This window comes from Oncorhynchus keta, chromosome 24 (genome assembly GCF_023373465.1).
Source record: "Oncorhynchus keta strain PuntledgeMale-10-30-2019 chromosome 24, Oket_V2, whole genome shotgun sequence".
Classification (NCBI taxonomy): domain Eukaryota; kingdom Metazoa; phylum Chordata; class Actinopteri; order Salmoniformes; family Salmonidae; genus Oncorhynchus; species Oncorhynchus keta.
This window is the reverse complement of record NC_068444.1, coordinates 39905631-39919802: the sequence shown is the minus strand read 5'-3', so window position 1 is coordinate 39919802 and position 14172 is coordinate 39905631. Positions and strand designations below refer to the sequence as shown.

At 43.0% G+C, this 14172-nt stretch overlaps 1 protein-coding gene across 2 annotated transcripts in view; it reads left to right on the top strand.

Annotated features, from left to right (window-relative positions):
• The window catches only part of LOC118357537 (ubiquitin carboxyl-terminal hydrolase 22-like), a 50100-nt gene that overhangs the window by 28871 nt on the left and 7057 nt on the right, over positions 1-14172 (top strand). Inside the window, exons 4-7 of one of the 2 annotated variants that reach the window (XM_035734729.2) lie at positions 6404-6505; positions 9325-9491; positions 9907-10054; positions 13141-13243. In XM_035734729.2, the coding sequence (XP_035590622.1) occupies positions 6404-6505; positions 9325-9491; positions 9907-10054; positions 13141-13243 (520 nt within the window). Of the gene's footprint in view, positions 1-6403; positions 6506-9324; positions 9492-9906; positions 10055-13137; positions 13244-14172 lie in introns of both variants that reach the window. The other variant, XM_035734728.2, reaches the window with a different exon arrangement.

Sequence of the window (14172 nt, the reverse complement as noted above, 5' to 3'; positions counted from 1 at the left end):
AGCCCCAGATTGAGGGAGATTATCAGTGGCCTTGTATGTCTTCCATTTCCTAATAATTGCTCCCACAGTTGATTTCTTCAAACCAAGCTGCTTACCTATTGCAGATGCAGTCTTCCCAGCCTGTTGCAGGTCTACAATTTTGTTTCTGGTGTCCTTTGACAGCTCTTTGGTCTTTGTCTTTTATACTGATAACAAGTTCAAACAGGTGCCATTAATACAGGTAACGAGTGAAGGACAGAGGAGCCTCTTAACCTGTTGCGACGAGCAATCCCGTATCCGGGATCCTATTTATAGCCTCAAGCTCATTACCATAACGCAACGTTAACTATTCATGAAAATCGCAAATGAAATGAAATAAATATATTTGCTCTCAAGCATAGCCTTGAGAGCCTTTTTTAACAACACTGTCATCTCAGATTTTCAAAATATGCTTTTGAACCATAGCTAAACAAGCATTTGTGTAAGAGTATTAATAGCCTAGCATAGCATTAAGCCTAGCATTCAGCATGCAACATTTTCACAAAAACAAGAAAAGAATTCAAATAAAATAATTTACCTTTGAAGAACTTCAGATTTTTTCAATGAGGAGACTCTCAGTTAGATAGCAAATGTTCAGTTTTTCCAAAAATATTATTTGTGTTGGACAAATCGCTCCATTTGTTCATCACGTTTGGCTACGAAAAAACCTGTATCCAGGAGTGTAATTATCGCTGCAAGCTCATTAGCATAACGCAATGTTAACTATTCATGAAAATCGCAAATGAAATGAAATAAATATATTAGCTCTCAAGCTTAGCCTTTTGTTAACAACACTGTCGTCTCAGATTTTCAAAATATGCTTTTGAACCATAGCTAAACAAGCATTTGTGTAAGAGTATTGATAGCCTAGCTAAGCATTAAGCCTAGCATTCAGCATGCAACATTTTCACAAAAACAAGAAAAGCATTCAAATAAAATCATTTACCTTTGAAATACTTCAGATGTTTTCAATGAGGAGACTCTCAGTTAGATAGCAAATGTTCAGTTTTTCCAAAAAGATTATTTGTGTAGGACAAATCGCTCCGTTTTGTTCATCACGTTTGGGTAAGAAAAAAAACGAAAATTGTCATTACAACGCAAACATTTTTCAAATTAACTCCATAATATCGACAGAAACATGGCAAATGTTGTTTAGAATCAATCCTCAAGGTGTTTTTCACATATCTATCGATGATAAATCATTCGTGGCAGTTTACTTTCTCCTCTGAAGAAAATGGAACGCGCATGGACCTGGAGATTACGCAATAATTTCGACGGAGGACACCGGGCGGACACCTGGTAAATGTAGTCTTTTATGGTCAATCTTCCAATGATATGCCTACAAATACGTCACAGTGCTGCAGACACCTTGGGGAAACGACAAAGTACAGGCTCATTCCTGGCGCATTCACAGCCATATAAGGAGACATTGGAACACAGGGCATTCAAAATCTGGACCATTTCCTGTATGAAATTTCATCTTGGTTTCGCCTGTAGCATTAGTTCTTGGGCACTCACAGATAATATCTTTGGAAACGTCAGAGTTTTTTCTTTCCAAAGCTGTCAATTACATGCATAGTCGAGCATCTTTTCATGACAAAATATCTTGTTTAAAACGGGAACGTTTTTTTATCCAAAAATTAAAAGAGCGCCCCCTATCTCGAAGAAGTTAAAGAAGAAGTTACAGGTCTGTGAGAGCCAGAAATCTTGCTTGTTTGTAGGTGACCAAATACTTATTTTCCACCATAATTTGCAAATAAATTCATTTAAAAATCCTACAATGTGATTTTCTGGATTTTTTTTCTCATTTTCTCTGTCATAGTTGAAGTGTACCTATGATGAAAATGACAGGCCTCTCTCATCTTTTTAAGTGGGAGAACTTGCACAATTGGTGGCTGACTAAATACTTTTTTTGCCCCACTGTATAGGCTAGTTTGGCAAAGGAAAAATAAATAATCAAGTAGGCCTATTTTATTAACTTTTCTCTTTCATGCGGAGTGGTTATCGAAAGGGACAGAGCTGGAAATATTTTTCAAATACATTGAGGAGACAGGATTGTGTCAAGGCACAGATCTGGGGAAAGGAACCAAAAAATGATTGCAACATTGAAGGTCCCCAAGAACACAGTGGCCTCAATCATTATAAATGGAAGAGGTTTGGAACCACCAAGACTCTTCCTAGAGCTGTCCTACCGGCCAAACTGAGCAATCGGGGGAGAAGAGCCTTGGTCTCAAGCACCCGATGGTCACTCTGACAGAGCTCCAGAGTTCCGCTGTGGAGATGGGAGAACCTTCCAGAAGGACAACCATCTCTGCAGCACTACCAATCAGGCCTTTATAGTAAGTGGCCAGACGGAAGCCACTCCTCAGTAAAAGGCACATGACAGCCCGCTTCGAGCTTCCCAAAAGGCACCTAAAGGATGAGAAACAAGATTCTCTGGTCTGATGAAACAAAGATTGAACTCTTTGGCCTGAATGCCAAGCGTCACGTCACGTCAGGAGGAAACCTGGCACCATCCCTACGGTTAAGCATGGTGGTGGCAGCATCATGCTGTGGGGATGTTCTTCAGTGGCAGGGAATGGGAGACTAGTCAGGATCAAGGCTGAGATGAATGGAGCAAACTACAGAGAGAACCTTGATTAAAACCTGCTCCAGAGTGCTCAGGACCTCAGACTGGGCATATAATAATTTTTCATCAAATCACAACCTTCTTCGCAAAACGGGCGATGATTTAACAAGCGCATTCGCGAAAAATCACTGTTGTTGCACCAATGTGTACCTAACCATAAACACCAATGCCTTTCTTTAAAATCAATACACAAGTATATATTTTTAAACCTGCATATTTAATTAATATTGCCTGCTAACATGAATTTATTTTAACTAGGGAAATTGTCACTTCTCTTGCGTTCCGTGCAAGCAGTTTGGGCCGCCTGGCTCGCCTGCGAACTGGGTGAAGACCATTTATTCCTTACAAAGACCGTAATTCATTTGCCAGATTTGTACATAATTATGACATAACATTGAAGGTTGTGCAATGTAACAGCAATATTTAGACTTATGGATGTCACCCATTAGATAAAATACGGAACGGTTCCGTATTTCACTGAAAGAATAAATGTTTTTTTTTATTATAGTTTCCGGATTTGACCATATTAATGACCAAAGGCTCGTATTTATGTGTGTTATTGTGTTATAATTAAGTCTATGATTTGATAGTGCAGTCTGACTGAGCGGTGGTAGGCACTGGCAGGCTCGTAAGCATTCATTCAAACAGCACTTTCGTGCATTTGCCAGCAGCTCTTCGCTGTGCTTCAAGCATTGAGCTGTTTATGACTTCAAGCCTATCAACTCCTGAGATTAGGCTGGTGTAACCGATGTGAAATGGCTAGCTAGTTAGTGGGGTGCGCGCTAATAGCGTTTCAATTGGTGACATCACTTGCTCTGAGACCTTGAAGTAGTTGTTCCCCTTGCTCTGCAAGGGCCGCAGCTTTTGTGGAGCGGTGGGTAACGATGCTTCGAGGGCGGCTGTTGTCAATCTGTTCCTGGTTCGAGCCCAGGTAGGGGTGACGAGAGGGACGGAAGCTATACTGTTACACTGGCAATACTATAGTGCCAATAGTCAATAGTCAAAGGTATATGAAATACAAATGGTATAGAGAGAAATAGTCCTATAATTCCTATAATAACTACAACCTTCTTACCTGGGAATATTGAAGACTCGTGTTAAAGGAACCACCAGCTTTCATAGGTTCTGAGCAAGTAACTGAAACGTTAGCTTTTTTCCTTGGCACATATTGCACTTCTACTTTCTTCTCCAACACTTTGTGTTTGCGTTATTTATTTGAGGCTAAATTGATTTTATTGATGTATTATATTACCGTAATTGCTGGACTATTAAGCGCACCTGAATATAAACCGCACCCACTGAATTATAAAAAAATATGTATTTTGTACATAAATAAGCCGCATATGTCTATAAGCCGCAGGTGCCTACCGGTACATTGAAACAAATGAACTTTACACAGCCTTTAAACGAAACACGGCTTGTAACTAATTAAACCGTAGCCTACCAAGAAAGTCATTGGTCACTATCTTCCTCCTCCTGTGCACTGAAACCACTGAAGTCATCTCCTTCGGTGTCGGAGTTGAATAGCCTCAGAATTGCTTCATCCGATGTTGGATCGTTTTCATTGTCGCTCTCGTCACTTTCATCCGGAGGCAAATATCCCGCTGAGCTCATGCTGCCCCTTCAACACGCAGCAGTCCAGCCTTTCGAAACCCGTTGATGATAGTGGATTTTTTGACAATGCTCCACGCTGTCAGAACCCACTGGCAGACTTGACCATAAGTTGCTCTTCGCATGCGGCCCGTTTTAGTGAAGGATTTCTCCCCACTTGTCATCCAAGCCTCCCACTGAACAAGGAGCACCACCTTAAATGCACGATTTACACTGATGTCGAGTGGCTGCAAATACTTTGGGCCTTCTGCTTTTCTTCCCTCTGAAAGCTGTTGTTGTCTTTTTGCACTGAGTCAGTTCCTCACGCTGCTTTCCAACGTCTTATCATCGACTCATTAAGGCCAAGCTCCCGTGCAGCAGCTCTATTTCCTTTTCCAACAGCCAGATCGATCGCCTTCAACTTGAAAGCTGCATCATATGCATTTCTCCGTGTCTTTGCCATGATGAGGGTGACAAAATTACTACCGTAATCAGAATGATGGGAAGTTTGAGCGCGCTCGATTTACGTCACATTATGTGACGGTGCTCAGTTTTTTGGCAGCATGAATCTTGTGAAAGCGGGAAAAATCCATAAATTAGCCGCGTCATTGTGTAAACCGCGAGGTTCAAAGCGTGGGAATAAAGTAGCGGCTTATAGTCCAAAAATTACGGTAAGTTAAAATAAGTGTTAATTCATTTTTGTTGTAATTGTCATCATTACAAATAAATAAAAATAAAAAAAACGGCCAATTTAATCGGTATCGGCTTTTTTTGGTCCTCCAATATTCGTTATCGGCATTGGAAAATCATAATCTGTTGACCTCTACCGGAGAGACATGAAAATAACTGTGCAGCGATGCTCCCCATCTAACCTGACAGAGCTTGAGAGGATATGCAGCGAAGAATGGGAGAAACTCCCAAAATACACGTGTGCCAAGCTTGTAGCGTCGTACGTCAAGAAGACTCGAGGCTGTATTCGCTGCCAAAAGCTTCTTCAACAAAGTACTGAGTAAAGGGTCTGAATACTTGGGGTATTTCTAGAAAACAGTTTTTGCTTTGTCATTATGGGGTATTGTGTGTGTGTGGACTGAGGGGGGAAATCAATGAATCAATGAATCAATTTTAGAATAAGTATGTAACATAACAAAATTTGGAAAAAGTAAAGGGGTCTTGAATACATTCCGAATGCGCTGTACATGCATGCATGCAAGTACGTATGTGGACATCCTTTCAAATTAGTGGATTCGGCAGTTTGAACATTGGCAGTAGAATTGCCTTACAGAAGAGCTCATTGACATTCAACGTGGTACCGTCATAGGATGCCACCTTTCCAACAAGTCAGTTCGTCAAATTTATGCCATGCTAGAGCTGCCCCGGTCAACTGTAAGTGATGTTATTGTGAAGTGGAAACGTCTAGGAGCGACAATGGCTCAGCCACGAAGTGGTAGGCCATACAAGCTCACAGAACGGGAGTGCTGAAGCGCTTAACGTATAAAAATCGTTGGTCCTCAACACTCACTACGAGTTCCAAACTGCCTCTGGAAGCAATGTCGGCACAACTGTTCGTCCGAAGCTTCATGAAATGATCTTCCGTGGCTGAGCAGCCGCACACAAACCTAAGATCACCATGCACAATGCCAAGCATTGGCTGGGGTGGGTTTGGCAGATGCCTGGAGAATGTTACCTGCCCCTTAGTTCCAGTGAAGGGAGATCTTAACGCTACAGCGTTCAATGACATTGTAGACAATTATCTGCTTCCAACTTTGTGGCAACAGTTTGGGGAAGGCCCTTTCCTGTTTCAGCATGACAATGCCCCAGTGTACAAAGCAAGGTTCGTACAGAAATGGTTTGGTCGGTGTGGCAGAACTTGACGATCGCAAGTACAATCGCAATAATTGGGACCAAAATCTCCATTTTGTTTTTGTTGCCCTTATTGTACAGCCCTAGTGCAGTACATTACTGCACCTCTGGTATATGTCAAATGCATATTCTCTAGAGATTCCACTGCATTGGCCATGTAGGTTTCCCTATTTCCTGTTCCCCTCCCTTCAGGTTTAAGGTAAAGCCACCCATCTAGTTAAATCTAAGTTCTCACATCCTCTCTCTAGCTCTCTGCCTTGCACTTGTTTTTTTTACTGATTTCTTTCCTGTTGTTGTCTGTGTCAGGTGTAGGGGAGAAGTATTCGACGTGGGAGCCCACCAAACGAGAGCTGGAGCTGCTGCGGCACAATCCAAAGCGTCGGAAAATGACGACAAACTGCACCATCGGTAAGGGCTCCTCCCAGTGCTGCACTGTCTGGCTACAGCAAGAGTTGTCTTGTGCCTCGTCTGAAAACCATCTCCCTGGTCCCTTATCCTAGCTTCTTACCCCTGTCTAGCCCATACCCTCTACCCTTTCTGTATTTCCAAATCTGAAGAATCCCAAATATGGCAGATGGCAATTATAAGGCTTGGTGGAGCCATTGTCGTATTGAACCCGCCATATTGGTCCATTCAGACCTGCCAACACAGAAGGGTTAGTGGAGAGGACTAGGGCAAACCGCTCTAGTCTGCTTCTCTCTATATGGGTGTAGTTCATTTCCTATGAGGTTCAGTGCGATGACAGCATCTGCAGTACAGACTGTGTGATGTCTGTGGGCGGATAGAACCCCCAGTCTCTCCTTAATCTCATTGCAGAGGCTTCTGTTGGCTGTGTCTGAAAAGTGTGTGTGTGTGTGTGTGTGTGTGTGTGTGTGTGTGTGTGTGTGTGTGTGTGTGTGTGTGTGTGTGTGTGTGTGTGTGTGTGTGTGTGTGTGTGTGTGTGTGTGTGTGTGTGTGTGTGTGTGTGTGTGTGAGAGAGCGAGAAGTAGTATGTTATTGATCAGGGATTTAGAAAGTGCTGTCCAGTGGAGAAATAAGACATTCCTCTCCTCTCACTCATCCCTCTTTAATTCTCACTCCTCCTCCACACAGCTATGGAGCAGCTCAGACAGAGTTGGAGATGAGTGGTGTTAAACAGCATCGCAGTATGCTTCTGCTAGGTGCTAAACGTTCACGCTCGTGCGCTCTCTCGCGCGCTTGCAAATCTCAATTTGTTTTTTTGTCAAGATGCTATGTACTGTGTGTAATGGTGCCCTGTAGGGGTACTAAGGTGAGCAGCTGGTCAGGAGCAACATGTTTTTTAATACACAAACGTCACTTAGAAATGTCCTTGTTTTTGAAAGAAAAGCAAAACATTTTTGCCCATTTAAAATAAGATCAAATTGGTCAGAAATGCAGTGAAGACATTGTTAATGTTGTAAATTACTATTGTAGCTGGAAACGGCTGATTTTTAAAGGAATATCTACATAGGTGTTTTCTTTCAAAAACGAGGACATTTCCAACTGACCCCAAACTTTTGAACGGTAAGTGTGTGTCATTATGTCTTTGTTTTCGTGGCATTTGTGTAAAAAGTTTGGAAGAGATAATTGAAAATAATGCCATTGTTGATTAGATGCTTCTCTTTCATTAATTAGGCTATTTTTCTCTTCAACCATATGGTTTATCTACTACAAACTCATGGACAATATGGACAGACATAGAACACATCTATTCTGTATATATGATCCATTTTATAAAAAGTTATTTGCATCAAAATGTGTATTTGTCACATTCTTTGTAAACAGCGGGTGTAGGCTATTAGTGACATGCTTACTTACAGGTCCTTTCCAACAACGCAGAGTTAAAGCTAAAACATTCAATGACGTCGAGACACGAGGAATAAACGCAAAGTGAATAAAGAATAACACTAACGAGTCAAAAATAACATGGCTTTATACAGGGAGTACCAGTACCAAGTCTATGTGCAGGGGTAGCAGGTGATTGAGGTAGCTACAGTACCAGTCCAAAGTTTATAAACACCCACTCATTCCAGGATTTTTCTTTGTTTACTATTTCTAATAGTAAACAAAACTATATAAGACATCAAAACTATGACATAACACATATGGAATCATGTAGTAACCAAAAAAAGTGTAAAACAAATATATATATATATATATATATATATATACTGTATTTGAGATTCTTCAAAGTAGCCACCCTTTATCTTGATGACAGCTTTGCACATTCTCACTCCTCTATTTCCTGTAGTTTCCTGTAGTCCACGATCAGCTCCTTTTATCTTGCTGATGTTGAGGGTGAGGTTGTTGTTGTCCTGGCACCACACTGCCAGGTCTCTGACATCATCCCTATAGGCTGCATCATTGTCGTGTGTGTGTGATCAGTCCTACCACCGTCGTGTTGGCGTTTTACATGCAGTCGCGTGTGAACATGATGTACAGGAGGGGACTGAGCACACACCCCTGAGGGGCTCCCATGTTGATGGTCTGCATGGCGGATGTGTTGTAGCCTACCCACACCGCCTGGGGGCGGCCGGTCAGGACGTCCAGAATCCAGTTGCAGAGGGAGGTGTTCAGTCACTGTCCTGAGCTTGGAGTGGACTATGGCGTTGACTGATAAGCTGTAGTCAATGAACAGCATTCTTACCTTGGGTATTGCTTTTGTCCAGGTGGGCAGTGTAGAGTGCAATGGAGATTGTGTCATATGGTTGATGTGAGCCATGACCAGTCTTTCAAAGCTTTTCATGGCTATAGATGTGAGGGCCCAGGGGGCGATAGTCCTTTAGGCAGGTTAACTTGGCTTTCTTGGGCACCGGGGACTATTATTCAAGTATAAATTACCAAAGTTACCATAGATTGCCGTAGATGACCTGTTATTTACCCAAATGACTGAAAATGGCAGTAACTTTGGTAAATTACCGGTAGCTTTGCATGCAACCCTACCTGTCAGGGTATCCCAGCTCAGTGGGTCTTACCCTGTTGTCCTCCTGCCAGTGTGAGGCTACTGTGTTCACTCCAGCCTCCGTCTAGGGACCACTGTGGCCATCTGTTACAGCCATGTCTCCACTGGTTCTCATTTACTGTAGTGGTTTTGGCGCTGGAATTGATATTATGTCTCTTTCTGCATGTCTCTCCCCCATTTACCAGTCTGTTCCTTTCTCTCTCCATCTTCCTCTGCGTCCTGCTTCTCTCTCGCTCGACCTCTAACCCTCCCCTCTCTCCCTCAGGTCTTCGAGGTCTGATCAACCTGGGCAACACGTGTTTTATGAACTGCATCGTCCAGGCCCTCACCCATACGCCCCTGCTGCGGGACTTCTTTCTGTCCGACAGACACAAGTGTGAGATGCAGTCCAACTCCTGTCTGGTGTGTGAGATGTCCCAGCTCTTTCAGGAGGTAAGGGGGTTAAAATATCTTTCTCTTTCAGGCTCGCACACCTCCTCCATCCTCCTCCCTCTTTCTTTCCCAGGCCACCTCTACTGCTGTCTATAACGCTCTTGTTCTAAATCTCTCTCAACCCAAAACTATCTATCTCTCCCCCACCTCTCTCCCTCTAAAACCATTGTCGTGGAAGTACTTAGCTACCGAAGTTGTTGTCAGTACGTGGTGGGATTTGCATGGTTTTAAGTTCCTGTTTCATCCCACCCCTTCTCCAACCCTTATTCTCTCTTATACCTCTTTTTATTTTCCCTCGCCTCACTTTCTCGCTCTCTCTCTCCATTCCCCCTCTCCTTCTCCCCTCACATTTAATGTTTTCGTTCTTTCTTCCTCCTCCTTTTTTCTCATCCCTCCCTCTCTCTCTCTCTGTCAGTTCTACTCGGGCCACCGTTCGCCCCACATTCCCTTCCGACTGCTGCACCTGGTGTGGACGCACGCGCGCCACCTAGCAGGCTACGAGCAGCAGGATGCCCACGAGTTCCTCATCGCTGCCCTGGACGTGTTGCACCGCCACTGCAAAGGTTTGCATCATAGTACAGGGGCGAACGCATAGAATCGCGCAGGAACACACACACACACATACACACACCTACCTTTTTAAGACCTACCTTTTTATATATACAGGGGCAAACACGAATATATTACACAGCCTTACACCCACATACAGTGCCTTTGGAAAGTATTCAGACCCCTTGACTTGTTCCACATTGTTACGTTTAACCTTTCTGGCGCAGGCGTTCTGCTAGCGACCCACCTCGACAACATCCAGTGAAATTGTAGAGAGTCGAAATTCAAATTACAGAAATAGAAATATTTAACATTCATGAAAATACAAGTGTCATACATCAAAATAAAGCTTAACTTGTTGTTAATCCAGCCGCTCTGTCAGATTTCAAAAAGGCTTTACGGTGAAAGCACCCCATGCGATTATCTGAGGACAGCGCCCCGAATACAAAAGCATGAAAACATTTTTCCATCAGGCAGGTGCGCCACGCCACGAAAGTCAGAAATAGTGATATAATAAACACCTTACCTTTGAAGATCTTCTTCTGTTGGCACTCCAAAAGTTCCCAGCTACATCACAAATGGTCCTTTTGTTCGTGACAGTCCTTCTTTATAACCCCACAAACTCAGTTTAGCTGGCGTGTTTCATTCTATAATCCACTGGTTTCCCTCCTTCAAAATGCATACAAAATGAATCCCAAATGTTACCAATAAACTTCTCCAAACAAGTCAAACAACGTTTATAATCAAACCTCAGGTATGCTAATATGTCAATAAACGATGAAATGTAAGACTGAGAATCAATGTCTTCACCGGAGTTAAACAACAAAGAACACGCTCTCACCCATGCGCATGAAAACAAGACAGCCAAAATGGGAGCCACTTAGAAAAACTACAAATTCTAGCTAATTTTTCCAAAAACAAGCCTGAAACTCTTTCTAAAGACTGTTGACATCTAGTGGAAGCCCTAGGAACTGCAATCTTGGAGGATTTTGCCTCATAATTAACATGACAGCCATTGGAAACAGTGGTAGGCTGAAAATTTTAATTTTTGGGATGGTTTGTCTTCGGGGTTTCGCCTGCCATATCAGTTCTGTTATACTCAGACATCCATTTAACTGTTTTAGAAACTTTAGAGTTTTTTTCTATCCAAATCTACCAATTATATGCATATCCTATCTTTTGCGCCTGAGTAACAGGCAGTTTACTTTGGGCACGCTTTTCATCCGAACGTCAAAATACTGCCCCCTAGCCCAAAGAGGTTTAAGCCTAATTTTAAAATGTATTTAAATCTTTTTTTTCCCTCATCAATCTACACACAATACCCCATAATGACAAAGCATTTTAGAAATGTTGCTAATTTATAATAAAACAAAACACTGAAATATCCTATTTACATAAGTATTCAGACCCGCTACTCAGTACTTTGTTGAAGCACCTTTGGTAGCGACTACAGCCTCAAGTCTTCTTGGGTATGACGCCTTGGCCCACCTGTATTTGGGGAGTTTCTCCCATTCTTCTCTGCAGATCCTCTCGAGCTCTGTCAGGTTGGATGGGGAGCGTTGCTGCACAGCTATTTTCAGGTCTCTCTAGAGATATTAGATCAGGTTCAAGTCCAGGTTCTGGCTGGGCAACACAAGGACATTCAGAGACGTGTCCTGAAGTCACTCCTGTGTTGTGTGCTTAGGGTCGTTGTCTTGGTTGTTGGTCAACCTAAGCCCCAGTCTGAAGTCCTGAACACTCTGGACCAGGTTTTCATCAAGGATCTCTGTACTTTTCTCCGTTCATCATTTGCTCAATCCTGACTAGTATCACAGTCCCTGCCACCACCATGCTTCTCCGTAGGGATGTTGTCAAGTCTCCTCCAGATGAGACGCTTGGCATTCAATCTTGGTTTCAAACTCCAAGAGTGCTGTCATGTGCCTTTTACTGAAGAGTGGCTTCCGTCTGGCCACTCTACCAAAAAGTCATGATTTGGTGGAGTGCTTCAGAGATGGTTGTCCTTCTGGAAGGTTCTCCCATCTCCACAGCGGAACTCTGTCAGAGTGACCATCGGGTTCTTGGTCACCTCCCTGACCAAGGCCCTTCTCCCCTGATTGTTCAGTTTGGCTGGGCGGCCAGCTCTTTGTGGTTCCAAACTTCCATTTAAGAATGTTGAAGGGCACTGTTCTTGGGGACCTTCAATGCTGCAGAATTTTTTTGGGCACCCTTCCCCAGATCTGTGCCTCGACCATAATCCTGTCTCGGGGCTCTACAGACAATTCCTTCGACCTCATGGCTTGGATTTTGCTGTGACATGCACTGTCAGCTGTGGGACTTTTTATAGACAGTGTGCCTTTCCAGATCATGTCCAATCAATTTAATTTACCACAGGGGGACTCCCAAGTGGTAGAAACTTCTCAAGGATGATCAATGGCAACAGGATGCGCCAGTACTCAATTTCGAGTCTCATAGCAAAGGGTCTGAATACTTATGTAAATAAGGTATTTCTCGATTTAATACATCTTGTAAAATTTCTAAAAAACCTGTTTTCGCTTTGTCAGTATGGGGTATTGTGTGTAGATTGCTGAGATTTTTTAAATACATTTTAGAATTAGGTTCTATCGGGAAAAATGGGGGTCTGAATACTTTCCGAAGGCACTGTGCATGTACACATACTAACTTGTACAGACAATCAGATTGTAGAAAGCAGACTGCTCTACTCAAATGGCGCCCACGCTCTCTACTTCTGCTACAGTCAAATGGTGGGAGGAAAAGCAGTAATACGGGAAAGGAAGGGAGCAGCGATTGGGGGAGAATGAACAAGAGAGGAGGAGAGTGAAGAAAATGGCTGGTCTGCTATCTGACTGGATGAGCTGAGACGAGGGGCTGCTAATTGACACAGACAAAGAGCCTCTTTACATAAGTGCTGATTGTGTTTGCTTAGCCCTGTGTCCTCCTTCAACATCCCTCATTCTCTCACTCTCTCTCTCTCTCGATTATGTCTTTCTCTGATACTGTGGTGGAGCGGGGGGGGGTGGAGTTCTGCAGCAGTCGACAAGCTTTAATTCTCAATCGCGTGTGTGTGTGTCTTGTCCCTGTGCTCTCGATGTTCACCAAGGAGATGATAACGGGAAGAAGGCCAACAACCCCAATAACTGCAACTGCATCATCGACCAAATCTTCACTGGGGGTCTGCAGTCTGACGTCACCTGTCAAGTCTGCCAGTATGCTCCTCCATCTTTCTCTCTGTGTGTGTGTGTGTGTGTGCGCTTGTAAACAGTGTGAAAGTTATTTCCTCTACATCTTTGTGCTTCACCCTTACTGTTTGTTTGTGTGGGCGTGTGTACTGTTGATGCATCATGTTGATCACGTTTCAAACCAGCACTTGTAAAAAATATATTTAAAAAAATGTTTTTAAATCACTCACTCTTAGCCCGGGTCAGAGCCCCTCTCTGCAGTGAGTCAAGGAGAGTGGGACTGATTTTAAAAATATATTTTTTTTTAATTAACACACGCATCACCCGTTGCTCCACTCCCACTGCTCTAGCAGCAAGGCACCTACTGGGCAATGTAGACTCTGACATAGTGTTCTACCTACATCTGGTGGACACAGAGTAATGCACAATATTTACTCATTCACAAAGAATCAGTCATTTCGTGTTGAGTTTGCAACACTAATTGAGAAGCATTTGTGCAACATTTTTAAATGTGTATAGACGGGTTTGTTGTTTAGCAACAAAACCAACGTGGGCGCAACTATGGGGCAAAACAGACGGGGTTGGCTTAGATTGTTGACAACACGTAAATCTCCAATGTTTAATGAAAACATAAGTTAATTTGCACAATGAGCACTTGTTGTCTCTCAAAGTCATCGTTATAGATGTTTGTTGGTTGGTTAGCTATCTCGCAAACTTGAGCCATTTTAGGATTGACATGAAATCAGTCGAAATACCTCAAAACAAGACCTATCAAGAACAAGATGAAACTAGCTGAAATAAGTCACTTACGATTCCCCACGTCACAGTTTCTTGTCATAGTTGGTAGCCATCCCGAATCACAACAACTCCGACTTCTACCCCATTGAAGCGTGCGCATCGTTTTCGTGACTTTGTCAGCTAAGTCGTCTATATATACACTCACACTCGCATGCAAA